Raw genomic sequence first — 14,035 nt, 5'->3', positions numbered from 1 at the left:
CGTTACAGAACTGTTTCTTGGTTGAACGAAACAAAATGTACATTAACATCTCACTTGGTGGACACTGCTGAAAGTTTTGCTTTTCTCAGTGCAGAACTTGGGTTTTTCAGAGCGTTTCCCCAAACGCGGCTCTGATAGCTGTGGCTGTAATAGTTCAGAGGGATATCCCAGGGGAGCAATGGAAGTCAGAGCCTGGCTGCAGGGAGGACATGGGAAAAGGCAGGGACTGCTCCAGACCCTGTCCCTGCTCTCCTGGTTTTGGTCACCGGGAGAGCTCTGCCTCTGTGGGATACATCGGGATTACACGATGGTTTTCCAACCAGGAAAATGCCCCCCTGAAAACAGAACCTTGTTTAGAGCAGGGACTGCAGACTGGGCCTGGGGGAAAGGTCCTGACAGCACCAAGGGGCTGCCCAGTCCCCCACGGGAGCGGGGACAGCGATCCGGAATGGGACAGGGATCCCTAATGGGACAGGGATCTGGAATGGGACAGGGATCCAGAATGGGTCAGGGATCCGGAATGGGACAGGGATCCCTAATGGGACAGGGATCCGGAATGGGACAGGGATCCAGAATGGGACAGGGATCCGGAATGGGACAGGGATCCCTAATGGGACAGGGATCCGGAATGGGACAGGGATCCCTAATGGGGACAGGGATCCAGAATGGGACAGGGATCCAGAATGGGTCAGGGATCCGGAATGGGACAGGGATCCCTAATGGGACAGGGATCCGGAATGGGACAGGGATCCAGAATGGGACAGGGATCCAGAATGGGACAGGGATCCCTAATGGGGACAGGGATCTGGAATGGGACAGGGATCCAGAATGGGTCAGGGATCCGGAATGGGACAGGGATCCCTAATGGGACAGGGATCCCTAATGGGACAGGGATCCCTAATGGGACAGGGATCCGGAATGGGACAGGGATCCCTAATGGGGACAGGGATCCAGAATGGGACAGGGATCCAGAATGGGTCAGGGATCCGGAATGGGACAGGGATCCCTAATGGGACAGGGATCCGGAATGGGACAGGGATCCAGAATGGGACAGGGATCCAGAATGGGACAGGGATCCCTAATGGGACAGGGATCCGGAATGGGACAGGGATCCAGAATGGGTCAGGGATCCGGAATGGGACAGGGATCCCTAATGGGACAGGGATCCGGAATGGGACAGGGATCCAGAATGGGTGAGGGATCCGGAATGGGACAGGGATCCCTAATGGGACAGGGATCCAGAATGGGACAGGGATCCCTAATGGGGACAGGGATCCGGAATGGGACAGGGATCCAGAATGGGACAGGGATCCCTAATGGGGACAGGGATCTGGAATGGGACAGGGATCCGGAATGGGACAGGGATCCCTAATGGGGACAGGGATCCGGAATGGGACAGGGATCCCTAATGGGGACAAGGATCCTTAATGGGGACAGGGAATTTCTAATGGGGACAGGCATCCTAATGGGGACAGGGATCCCTAATGGGACAGGGATCCCTAATGGGACAGGGATCCAGAATGGGACAGGGATCCGGAATGGGACAGGGATCCGGAATGGGACAGGGATCCAGAATGGGACAGGGATCCGGAATGGGACAGGGATCCGGAATGGGACAGGGATCCCTAATGGGGACAGGGATCCGGAATGGGACAGGGATCCCTAATGGGACAGGGATCCCGACTGGGGACAGGGATCCAGACTGGGCCAGGTTTCCCTGCTGGAACAGCGTGGATGAGGCTGTTCCCTCCCTCTTCCCGAGCTGTCCCGTCCCACTCTCTGTCCCAGCTGAAACCACAGTGGTTTGTTTTCCAGTCTGATCTATTTGCAGTGGGGTTTGTGGTTTCAGCAAAAAGGGAAAAAAATAAACAAGTAAAATAAAAATAAAAACAGGCAGATTACACGAGCTCTGTTTTCCCCCATTGCTCTCTCTTCCCTCCTCCTCTGGCTCCTCCACCCTCCCCTCTCCCGTCCCTCTGTTTTCCTTCCCATGCCAGTAACTGCAAGGCTGTAGTTTCAAAGCCTCAGCGGCTTTCCCAGCGCTGGAGGAATGTGCCAGTGCCTGGGATGGATCCTCAGGGAGCTGCCCAGCCCCACAGGCAGGAGGTGCTGGGCAGAGGGGCACGTGGGATGTCCCTGGAGGATGCTTTTCCCCCTTTTCCCTCTCCTGGAAACAGCCTCCTTATTGTGTCCTCGAATCCCCGGCCTCTCCAGGTTTAAAATCCTCTTTTAATTTCTGTGAAATAATAACAGGGTTCACCTCTTCCTCCTCTTCTGCCTGTGGTCCTCTGAATTTTGGGATAAGAGAAAGGGGTCTCCTTTTGGCTGGGATGGGTCACACTGAATTCCACTGAGTGCAATGACAGCATTTCACGGTCAGAATGCGTCAGGCTTGAGAATTGCCCAAAGAGCCTCACTGCTGCATTTACACCCCTTTTTATTCTTCTGTGAGAGGTTAGGGGAGCACTGGAGATGTGGGAGAGGAAAAAAACGCAGCGAAGCCAGCTGGGACCACAAAGCAAAGCCAGATTCTTACACCTTTTTTTTCTAGGAAAAGTTCATTTCAACCCCTCTGTGCCTGTTGTCTTTTGTCATTAGATCCCTCCTATGATGCAGTCAGGAGAGGAGGATGGGGCAGTAATGGGAATTCTGGCCTCTCCAAAAGTAAGTTGCCCCAGTGGGAATCACAAACTGTGCAATGGAAGATTAAAATGAGACTTGGGCTCAGCTGGCCTGTGTTAGGTGTGTCAGAAGGGCAGAAGATTTGGGGATAGATAAGAGGTAGAATTGGGGACAGATAAGAAGCAGAATGATGTTATGGACAGAGTAATACTTGTAGGGTTTGGTTAAGGGGCCAGGAGCAAATCCTCTGCACAGACACCCTGTTAATCACAGGCCTGTCCCATGCTGCGACGGGTTTAGGGACAGGTCTGGACAGTCCAGGCACATTCTGAGAGTTTCTGCCAGCTTTCCAGAAAGGCAAAGTCCAGCAGGCAGATGGGGCCCTCTGCTCGAGCCCTGCTCACTCCCAGTTCTTGTTCTTACCGGGTTTAGAGTGCCTTGGATCCCCGGGAGGGGGATGATATCCCAGATCAATTCTCTGCCCCTAAAAATCCGCGTTGTGGTGGCACAGCCTGCTGGCTCTGAGCCACTGTCCCCTGCCCCACTGCTGGGGCTTCTCCCTCTGCAGGGTGGGCACATCTGACCCTCAGCAAGGTACTCCTGGTGTAAATCCATGTGGCAGCACCTGGCAGAGTCCCCTCCCTTTGTTCTGCAGCTTCCTGAGCTGTGCTCACCCCGAATGTGAAAATTGCTCTTTGAGTCACAGTTTTCTGTTGTGAGAAATGATACAAAGAGGAGGAGCAGATCTTCCTGGTGAAGGGATTTTCACAAATCACCATGATATTTTCAACTAAATGTTTGATAACCCCCTTTTTATTTTTTTTCTAGAAAAGAATTTGCATTTGCAAAAAAAAAAAAAAAAAGGGAAAAGCTCCAATGTGGAAAGAAGTCAGAATTTGTACATTTAATAATCCAATTTTTTGTTCACAACATGGTTGCAAACTAGAATGGAAGTTCAGTTGCAATAAAAGAAAATTAATGAAGTATCTACATAATATTTTCTTTGTCTCACTGCCAATTTAGCGAATTATAAATATCTAAATAATGCTGTCCTTATTGGTGTATTTTCATTTTACACTGAAAATTTAAATTTCCAGGGACATCTCTTGATTGTATAGTGCAATCCCCAAAATACCAGCTCTTAGTCTGAGCAAACCTTTCCCTTGCAATTGCTGTGATTCCTGTGGGATGTATTTTGTACTTTGTACCTGTTCTCCGTCCCCATAAACCCCTTCTCTCTTTCCAGGCCCTCCTGTCACAGGGACACAAAATGTGAACAAGACAGAGCAGCAGCGGCCCCAGCCAGGTGAGAGTGGATTCTGTGAGCCTTGGACTGGGAGCAGCCTGGGGGAATTCCCGTGTGGAGCAGCCCCAGGCAGGGGACAGCAGGGGAAGGCTCAGGACAGGGACTGAGCTGTGCCAGCAGCTCTTCCCAGCGGGCTCTGTGTGGCTGCTCTGCCCTTCCCCAGCCAAAGGAACATCCCTGTGCCAGGATCTGCAGTGTCTGATCCCTGTGGAGCATCCCAGCTTGTCCCTTTGCGCTGCAAGCGTCTCCAGCCACCCCAGCAGGGCTTCCAGAGCAGAGCAGAGGAGGAAAGCAGCCCCACTGGGCAGAGCAGAGCGTGTTCTCGCTGCCTTCCCACCTTCCCTGCCCGACACAGCTGCTTTCCATCCCCTTCCTCTGCTCTGGGGCTTGGCTCTCTTGGCACCGATTCAATCCACGAACAAATGCTGCAGATCCAAATCACCACAACCAGAGAGAGGCAGAGGAGAAGTGTAGAGATTAGGGCTGAGGAGGCCCCACAGAAAGGGAAGGAATTCATTCCTAATAAATGCTTTGTGAGGTTTGCAAGAACCACTCAGTCTCGGCGGAGCCAGCAACAAACTCCTGTTACTCTCATCTCTCTAAAGCCGTGTTTGCTTCACAAAGAGAGACTTGGGTGAATATTTCCTGCCCTCCCAGGGCAGCAAGCTCAGCTGCTAACAAGTGAATCTGAAAATCTCATCTGCTCTCTTTTTTATTTAGTTCATTTTTGTAAGGAGAAATGCGTTTGCTCCTGCCTTATGGCTGTTCTCCTATCGCACAGGTTTTTTCCCACATTTGATGTATTCTGGTTTCCACACAGTGCAGGGTATGTCCAAGGAGATCCCAAACTGCAAAAGCAGGCAGATCTGAGAGCAGTGTCAGAAACTGCGGCTGTGCCATTCTGGATTCCAGAAACACTTGGAGGTTTGCTAAGAAAGAAAGAAGGAGCATTTCCAGGCCCTGGGAGAAGGGGCAGAAAGAGTAAAGAAAATGAAAATTTAGGTTCTAGAAAAAACATAACGACCCAGAGTTTCTTTTTGATGAAACATCCTTTAAATTTTGTTGGGTGATTATTTTTAAACTCTATTTTATTTTTTAGATCCCTACCAAATCCTGGGGCCCACCAGCAGCCGTCTGGCCAATCCAGGTGAGTTCATTTTACATTTCAGACCCCCCTTATCAAACAGGTGATTTTTTCCTTGGAGCTGCTGCTCCAGCCTGCACTAGGGGAGCAGCTGCTGTCCCTGCACCCATGGGGGGACCTGTGAGAGCCACTGAACTCGGTAGCTGTCACCTCACAAGTGTTTTCGCCAAAATCCTTAAAGAAAAGTGAGGAAAGTGGTGCAACATCATCTCTGTCAGGACAAAATCACCATCCTGGATGTTCTGACCCAAACCCAGCATTCCCTAAGAAGAGTTTTATAGGAGACTGAAGTGCTGGTCTCTCAGATTTGCAGCACAGATTAATTTTTCACTGTCTGCTGTGGGTTACAAGAAAAAAGGCACAAAACATCTCTGAAAGTCACAGTGTAACTGTCCCTAGCACATCATCTGCAGTAAATAATCCCTGATTTCAGGGAGTGAGCCTGGAGCAAATCCTGCTCCAACTAACCAAATTTGTACACATGGGATGCCTGTAAGGCTCCTAACTTACCCTTAACTACTTGTACAACTACAGAGTAAAACCAGGAGTCATCTGGGGAACAAATCATCCTGTGTAACTCAGATCACCCACTGGAAAGAGAGCTGGAGTATTCCAAATCAATCTCCATGGCAAACAGTGAGCAGTGGAGGGGTGAAGTACACTGTGCTAACCAGTCAGTGGAAACTCCGCAGAGCAGTGTCCTCACAGAAAACCTTGTTCATAAGAATAGCCCGAGGATTTTAAGGCCAAAGGCAACCGTTATGAAATGTAATGTGACCTCAGGCCCAGGCCCAGAACAAAGGGCTGAGTAACTTGTTTGCTGGGAACAGTTTATCCACTCCTAGGGCCGCCTTTCCAAGGCCTGAAGGAGCAGTTCCCAGTCGAGATCGAGATAGTCCTTCTGTTTCCTGCCTTTGTCTGTGCCCCGGAGCAGGAAGGCCCGAGTCATTTCCTTTCCCCTTGGCTCGTGTCTGCAGGGAGCGGGCAGATCCAGCTGTGGCAGTTCCTGCTGGAGCTGCTGTCGGACAGCTCCAACGCCAGCTGCATCACCTGGGAGGGCACCAACGGCGAGTTCAAGATGACGGACCCTGACGAGGTGGCGCGGCGCTGGGGCGAGAGGAAAAGCAAACCCAACATGAATTATGACAAGCTGAGCCGGGCGCTGCGATACTACTACGACAAGAACATTATGACCAAAGTGCACGGCAAGAGGTATGCCTACAAATTTGACTTTCACGGCATCGCCCAGGCCCTGCAGCCCCACCCCACCGAGTCCTCCATGTACAAGTACCCGTCGGATCTGTCCTACATGCCATCCTACCATGCCCACCAGCAGAAGGTGAACTTTGTGCCCCCACACCCCTCCTCCATGCCTGTCACATCATCCAGTTTCTTTGGAGCGGCCTCCCCCTATTGGACCTCCCCTGCAGGAAGCATTTATCCCAACCCCAACGTGCCCCGCCACCCCAACGCCCACGTCACACCACACTTGGGCAGCTATTACTAAATGCTTTGATCTGCCAGTGGCCTTGAGCAGTCTGGTTGGACTTTTTCTTAACTCCTGGGATTTTTATGGTTTTTTTGGGGGGACCCCTAATGGATAATTGTGGCCTTTCTGGGGAAGAATTAAAACTGGATATTTGTTATTCCTGGACCAAAACTTTTACTTTTGTAACTTTGCCTCTTGTGTCTTGAACGGAGAGATGGAAGCTCCTGTGGGCCAGTACTCTGCATTTTCTTTGGTGTTTAAGGCTTGTGTCCTCTGTAGAAAGTGACGATGAAGATGGTTCACCATTCCCTGGAATGATTATTAGCTTTTGGATGAGAGGAATTTTTAAGAATTCAAAGGCTTTTGACAAAGCATAGATCCAGTAGTGGGTCATAGGAAAAGATGACCAAAATGGGGTTTTTCTCACTGGCCATTTGACCATTCAGTGGAGGACGTTGGGCTGCTGGGAACCACAACTGGAATCTTAGCTCTAAGGCAGAGGAGGATTTTCACCCAACTGGAAATTAAATATATATATATATATATATTCATATATATATATATATATGTACATGTATATTTTAAGAAGTAAAGGGCATTGAAGGAACTTTTCTAGACCACAACTTCATTCGACTGTGTGTGAACTCAGAAAGCAGCAGGAACCAGAACAAAGCGTAACACAAAGTCAAGCACAGACACTCCTCGAGAGCAGAAGTGAAGTGAATAAACGACAGCAGGTCCCTGGCTCAGCCCGAGCCGCGGGGCTCTGGAAGCACCGATTCGCGAACGCTGTGCGTTTGTCAGACCGTCAAACCAAGGGTCAACAAACCAGAAGGCAAATTACTGTATAAATTATGCAGAGTTATTTTTCCCTATATCTCACAGTTTTAAAAGAAAGAGTAAATAAAACGAGTTGACCTCGGTCACAAATGCAGGTTTGTTTTTTACTATCAGCTCGGTTGTTTTTGTTTATTTTTTTAATGTAATTTGTACATCTTTTCAATCTGTACATTTGGGCTGTAGCTTTGTACTTTTTGCTAAAAAAAAAAAAAAAAGACATGAGTAATGTATCTGTTGGAGATAGGCTTGGTCCTGCAATTGGATCCATGACTGACCCCCAAAGTGGCCAGAAACATTCCAGATTGCCTTGGGTTTGTCTAGAGGAGAGGATTTTCTGTATTAGTCTGTTGTGGCTGTCTGCAAATTACCTCCACTTACTCCCATGTTTGCAGTGAGGCTGATTGAAAACAGGCCCAACATCTCGAGGCAACCATTGCAATATTCTGTGATCGCTTTTCACCCAAATCCTGAACTTTGGGAAGATCTTAACCACTTCATAGATAAAACAACGAAATACTCCTCTTTTTGATGGCTCCTGCTGGGGGGTTCTGTGGAAATCCGACCCCTTCCAGAACTCTCAGCCATCCCCAGCTTTGCACGTGTGAATGTGACGCTGCACAAGCGGCGGTTTGGTGCCATAAACAGAGGGTAAACCACAAGCATTTGGGGTTTGGAACAGATATCTGGGGGGCGAGATTTCCGTGTACAACCCATTAGCTGACTTGTATTAAGTGTCAGCCAATTAACAGGATCACAACTATCTAGTCTAGACCAACCCCTGGGACTCTGTGGGGGTGGGATTTGGTCCATGTGCATCCAATTGCAGGAGGGGAGTCTGAAACCAGAGCGTTGGAGTCTGCTCAGAACGTTAAACACAAGCACTGATGCCATTATTTAACAAAGTGGGAAGAGAAGATCAAGCTAATACAGTTAGGTCTTAGTGCTTTCGGGGTGTTTTTAAGTAACATTTCTGCAATAATCGCAAAATTTAAGTATGAAGGAACTACCCATGGAAACGGGGCTTTTGCTACTATATATATGCAATGTACTTTTTGGATATTAAAATATATATATAATTTTGCAAGCTATCTTGGTGGTTTGCTGGTTTTTTGTGTATTAATGTTACAGTGAAACAGTTGTATGAAGAAGATGATGTACAAAAAAAAAAAGTGACAAAATAAATGGTGGCTTTCCTCTCTAAGGCATCACATTGTCCCACTCTCTCCCTCCCCTCTCACACTTGCATGCACTTGAAATTAAATTTAGCTAAAAAGGGAAAGCAAGCAGCTCCACAGTAGTGGCAACACATCCTGATCCCTGTAGTATTGACCACTCATTGGAGAAAATTGTCGCTAGAGTTGATCAGACTGGATTTGGTTGTTGAAAGGATTAAAGCCCAGGCTCTTGTCCGTGGAGAGACAGAGGAAATGGAAGGGCAGCCAGAGCTCAGAAGCTGAAGTGCCAAGGTGGCTCTTGGGGTGCCCCAGGGCCCCCCAGGAATGTCAGTGTGTGCCCAGCCTGCTCCTGTTTCCCACCTATCCCCAAACCCCAGGGAAAGCCAGTGCTCCACAGCATTCCTGAGGTGGAGGCTGCAAAAACAAGCTCTGCCAAGGAATCTTCTGATTGTGGGTAAAGGTCAGGCTGAGGCACTTCCTGCAGTTTTGCACAGTGGTCCTGAGAGATATCTGGAGCTCCTGCAGACCTGATAAAGCCTTGGGAAGCCAGGGCTGCACAAGCACAGAACTTCCTTCCTGCACACAACCTTTTGTTGCTGAGCACCAGCACAAAGCTTGATTGGCCCGGGAAAAGGGTCACTTCCAGCACCCCAGAGCTGCTCCGCTCCCTCTGTGGATTCCACCAGAGTTGCTCAATTTAGTCACAAGAGCAAGTGGTTTGTTGCTTATCTCCGTTGTTTTCCACTGCAGCACCAGTGAGATTAATTCTGGCTGTGCAGCATCAGTGGAAATATCAAGTATTTTATTTGAAAACCGTGTCCTGCCCGCCTGCCAGTAATAGGAAAATTAGAAGAGGAGATTGCCCAAAAGCATCTAAAGGCAGAGTCTGAAGGTTATCAGAGTACAAAGATGCCCCTGTTAGCAAAATTTGGCCAGCAGGAACCTTGGGGGGAAAAGAAGACACTTGAAAATAACCAACAATTTACAAAGCATCTGATTCTGGCTGCCCAGTGTGTTAAAGGAGCCCTCCTGAGATGGGAGGTGAGCAGCCGCATCCCAGCTCAGGTCTTCTCTGCCTCCTTTCATCTTTTCCTTCAGGGTACTTGCTGGCATTAATCCTTCCTAGTATTTACCAATATTTAGCTTTAGATATGAATTTATTTTCTAGTATTTGCTAATATTTAGCTTTAGACAGATTTTGCCTCTCACTCCAAGCATTCCCATGGAATCCAGAGATATTAGAGCAAGGAGATCTCCACCCGGAGTGCCAGACAGCCTCACACTGCTGGGGCACTTCCCAGGCACCTTTTAGAGCATTTTCATAAGATCTTCATAATTAACATTCCTCATGTAGAAAAAGAGTAATAAGACAGAGCTTGGAGTAGGTAATTTGTACCCCTCAAAATCAGCCTGACTTTGCCGTGTTGGAAGTGCCAGGGGTGGGAACAGGGCTCTCCCCTCCCATCCCAAGTTTCTGGGGCACACTGGGACAAAGCAAACAAGGAATTTGACAGCCCTAATGCTACTTTCTGCTTTTCCCAGGAGGACAAGGCAGATGGAATTCAAGTGTTTCAGGCTTAAATCAGAAACTTTACCAGACAGATGGTTGGGATCACATGGTTGTGAGCTGGGAGTCAACAGGGGCAGCAAAAAACCTTCTCTACATTGACATTCAGGACACAGAGCTCCCCAGGAAACCCAGCTCCTGTTGCAATCAGGGTAAATTCAGCTGCTGATTTCCAGGGATCTGGTATTTCCCCAGGATTTCTGTTCCACCAGCCTCAAACCCTGAGTGGGATCTAGCTCAAACATGCCAAACTGGAACTAACTCTACATTCCTCTGTCTATAAATAGAGAGTGCAGCCTGTACATTGGGTAGAATCGGCGATGGCTTTACAGGCTCAGAGTTCTGGATCTCTCTCCTGCTTTTCTCTGGTTGAGCTGGTCCTGCCTCTGTGTGTATGAATTCCTCCTGCTTAATTACAGCCAGCGGGTTTAGAACCTGCTTTGAACTGGATTTTGGAGCAGGCTTTTTATCCCCACTAGAAGATGGAGCTCCCAGCTTAAGCACTTGTTAGATGCACTAAAGTAGGGGATAACAAATCCTCCCAGAGCCAAGCACCTGAGATCACTCCTGTCCCTGAGATCATGCCAGAACCCACCCCCTGTGCACACTGGCACCTTCCTAGTTTATATACCTAAAAATTGTATTTTAGCCCTGAGGATGAGCTTCCAAACAGCTGCAGATTTCTAACAGTACTGTGCAAAGGAGATGGATTTCCCTCTGCCAGGACAGCGGAGAGGGATTTCCCTGTGTCAAGACCTTCCCTTAGTAAGACAAAGACAGATTTCTCATACTCATGCCCAACAAGTGCACTCTCCCCCAGCTGAGGCATTAATTATGGGGGAAATCTTCCAGAACTTCTGTTGGTGTAAATATTTAATGTGAGGCTGGACTTGCCCAGCAATGCTTCATCCACATCCATGGCAGTAAATGCCTGGGCCTGAAGCTCTGTGCTCAAAGGAGGGATGAACCCAGCTGCTGTTTCCCACCTCTGCGTCACAGGGAAAGAGCCATCAGTGTGGAAATGCTGGATGAAAGCAGCCAGCTTTACTTCATTATCCTATTACAGTAATAGAGTTTTTACAGGCTGCTTTGCTGTGCTGATCCAGTATTTTTAATAACTTCTGTGAAATTAGTTGGTGAGACTTCAGCCTGCTGCCTACCAAAGTCTGTTCTCCCACGTCAAACCGAGCGTGGCTGCATTTGGTGTTAATTAGAGCTGCAGTCCAGGGGCACGTCAGGGGCTGGCGTTTATAAATTCACTTCAAAGACCTTATTTGTATATTTTTGCACAATACCCAGCATAACATACTCATGAAAATGTTCATCTGTGAAATCAGAACTCACGGCAAATAAAGCTCAGACCTTTCTGTTGTATCAGAAAAGAATTAAGGTCGTGTGGGGAATGACAACACATAATTTAGCTTGTGTGTTAGGATTTTTTCCACTACAAAGGTAGAAATCCCTGTGCGTGAAGCTCAGATTCTTCTAATATATCAGAATAGAATTAGAGATCCTTGGCAAAAATCAGCTCTTCGGGCTCCAAGAGCAGCAAACAGAGCCTGATACCAAACCCACTGAATGTGAAGACCAAAGGCAGAGCAGTTTTGAGGCCACGGCAGCAGTAAGATCATTAGCCCTGCACCCCACAGCGGGGGAGCTGCCCCAAGGAACCCCAAGAATGCAGCCCTGGAGTTCTTATTTGAAGCTGCAGTGGTGAAGGAGGATGAGGAGCCTGGGGCTCTGGCAGTTTGATGCGATTTCACCACCAGAGCTGGCTCCTTCCTTTCCAGGAACTGCTGCAAACTTGTTACTTGCTTTGGCTTCTCCCGAAGTTTCTGTCTCCCGGAGCTGTAAAGTCCAGTGCTAGATGCACGTCCCTCCCCTCCCTGCTGCTGCGAGCGCCGTGCTCAGGCCGGCAGAGCCTCCTCTCTGCAGCCCGTGCCGGGCTGGGCAGGGACATCCCCAGCCCTCGGGAGCACGGGGGTGGTGTTCCCAAGGTCTCCGTGCAGCGGCTGCAGGGGCTGTGCTGGGAGTGTTGGCAGAGGGCACCTGTGGAAACCTGGACACCTTCCCTGGGTTTTCTGTCTCCCTCAGGACCCATGTGTAATACACACATTATCTATCTATCTATCCATCCATCCATCCATCCATCCATCCCTTACATACATTACATCTAAATGTTACATTTTTACACCTATTACCTATACACTTGCCACATCCCTGGAAGTGTTCAAGGCCAGGCTGGACAGGGCTTGGAGCAACGTGGGATAGTGCCCGTGGCAGGGGGTGGAACGGGATGAGCTTTAAGGTCCCTTCTGGCCTAAAGCACTCTGTGATTTCATATGGATTTATGTGTATTTCATAGAACAGGATATATATAAATACATATTGGATGTAATTGTGTGTGTGCATATACACATATTTGATATAATAGTGTACTGTAGTGTTACAGTAAAACGAATTAAGAAGGGCGTTCAGGTTGGGGCAGATGTTTCTGTGGAGGATTTAAAACTTGCCTTAACGCTCCCCTTCAGGAGGCTCAAGGCTGACAGGGAGTTGAGCAGCTCCCCAAAATCCTCAGCCAGCACATTCCAAGGTCTGAAGACCCAGGGGTACCAGCATTCCAGCCTTGCTGTGGGGATTTGGGGAGCAGCATCCTGCTCCATGAGGGATAGAGGGGAGCAGGGGGGCCTGGCATGGGAGTAGAAGGAGGTGAGCTTCAAGGTGCCTTCCAGCCCAAACCAGCCTGGGATTCTGCCTGGTTCCACGGCAGTGTTTGTGGAGCTCCAGGCACAGCAGCACAAAGGGATGTGATCTGGGCTTTCAGAACTGTCCCAAGGGATATGATGGCATTTCAGGCTCTGCCACAGTGACAGTGACTCCTTGGGGGAATTTGCTCCCTGCTGCTTCCAGAGCACGGGGGAGCTTCATCTGAGCAGGAACCTTGGGCACGCCTGCAAAACTAACACAGCAAGGACTCGGGGCCGTCCCGAGGTGGTCTGTGGTAGAATCATGGAATCCGTGAGTTTGGAAAAGCCCTCTGAGGTCATGGAATCCAAGCATAAATTAACCCAGCAGCACTGTGCTGTTGGGTTTTAACTGCTGGGGAAACTGAGGCACAAAGCAGGGAGCAGTGTGTGCTCTGACGTTCCAGAGCAGAGTTCCCTATGGAATATGGGTCTCTTCAGACCCAACCTCGCCGTTCCTGATCCCCCTCGCTCCGCTTTGGGCGCAGCAGCAGCCGATGTTTCCAGCCCCCAGCCCTCCACTCACACATCTCCTCCGAATTCACCACCGAGAATTCCCAACACCTCTGTGAAGGGACTAAATATACCCTGTTAGCACGGCCCGTGCCAACACCGAGCCACTCAATGCATTGAACTTTGTGTAATAAAACGCGGAACAGTCCCAATAAATTCTTGCTTTGCTTCTCAAGGTTGCCGCGGTCGCCGTGCGGAGTTTGGGGCCGCGGAGCGGCCGATCCGCAGGTGAGCGGTGCCATCCTGTGGCAGCGGCTCAGAAAACACCGCGGGGATCGCTGCATCCCTCGCATCCCCGACGGTCCCCCGCATCCCTACGGCCCCCCAGCACCGCTGTGCCCCCCAGCATCCCCCATGGTCCCCAGCATCCCGACCTGCCTCCGTGCTGGCCCGTCACAACAGACTAACGCGGTGATTTTGCACAGCTGGTTGGGATGTGGTTGCCCAGGGGACCGAGGGCTTAATGCTTTCTGTCCTTAAATTTGGCCAGCAGTATAAAAAAGGGAGCCTCCAAGTGAGTCTGTCTCATCTCCAGCCTCCCCTCGCTCATCCACCTCCCCTGAGCAGGCAGAATTTATGTGCAGCAGTGAGTTTGTCCAAGTGCAAGTGTCCCCAGGCAGATGTTTCCACCA

General features: G+C 49.5%; 1 protein-coding gene across 2 annotated transcripts in view; it reads left to right on the top strand.

The window, feature by feature from the left end:
- The window catches only part of FLI1 (Fli-1 proto-oncogene, ETS transcription factor), a 72,309-nt gene extending 63,820 nt beyond the window's left edge, over nucleotides 1-8,489 (top strand). Inside the window, exons 6-9 of one of the 2 annotated variants that reach the window (XM_066203376.1) lie at nucleotides 2,599-2,664; nucleotides 3,869-3,928; nucleotides 5,028-5,075; nucleotides 6,050-8,489. In XM_066203376.1, coding sequence (XP_066059473.1) covers nucleotides 2,599-2,664; nucleotides 3,869-3,928; nucleotides 5,028-5,075; nucleotides 6,050-6,579 — 704 coding nt within the window. In that variant the 3' untranslated portion in view covers nucleotides 6,580-8,489. The remainder of the gene's footprint in view (nucleotides 1-2,598; nucleotides 2,665-3,868; nucleotides 3,929-5,027; nucleotides 5,076-6,049) is intronic. The other variant, XM_066203377.1, reaches the window with a different exon arrangement.
- The last annotated feature ends 5,546 nt before the right edge of the window (nucleotides 8,490-14,035 follow it).

The sequence above is a fragment of the Chamaea fasciata genome, unplaced genomic scaffold, assembly GCF_029207755.1.
Source record: "Chamaea fasciata isolate MVZ Bird 193981 ecotype frontalis unplaced genomic scaffold, bChaFas1.0.hap1 SCAF_24, whole genome shotgun sequence".
In the NCBI taxonomy this organism is placed as follows: domain Eukaryota; kingdom Metazoa; phylum Chordata; class Aves; order Passeriformes; family Sylviidae; genus Chamaea; species Chamaea fasciata.
This window is presented reverse-complemented; position numbering and strand designations above follow the sequence as displayed.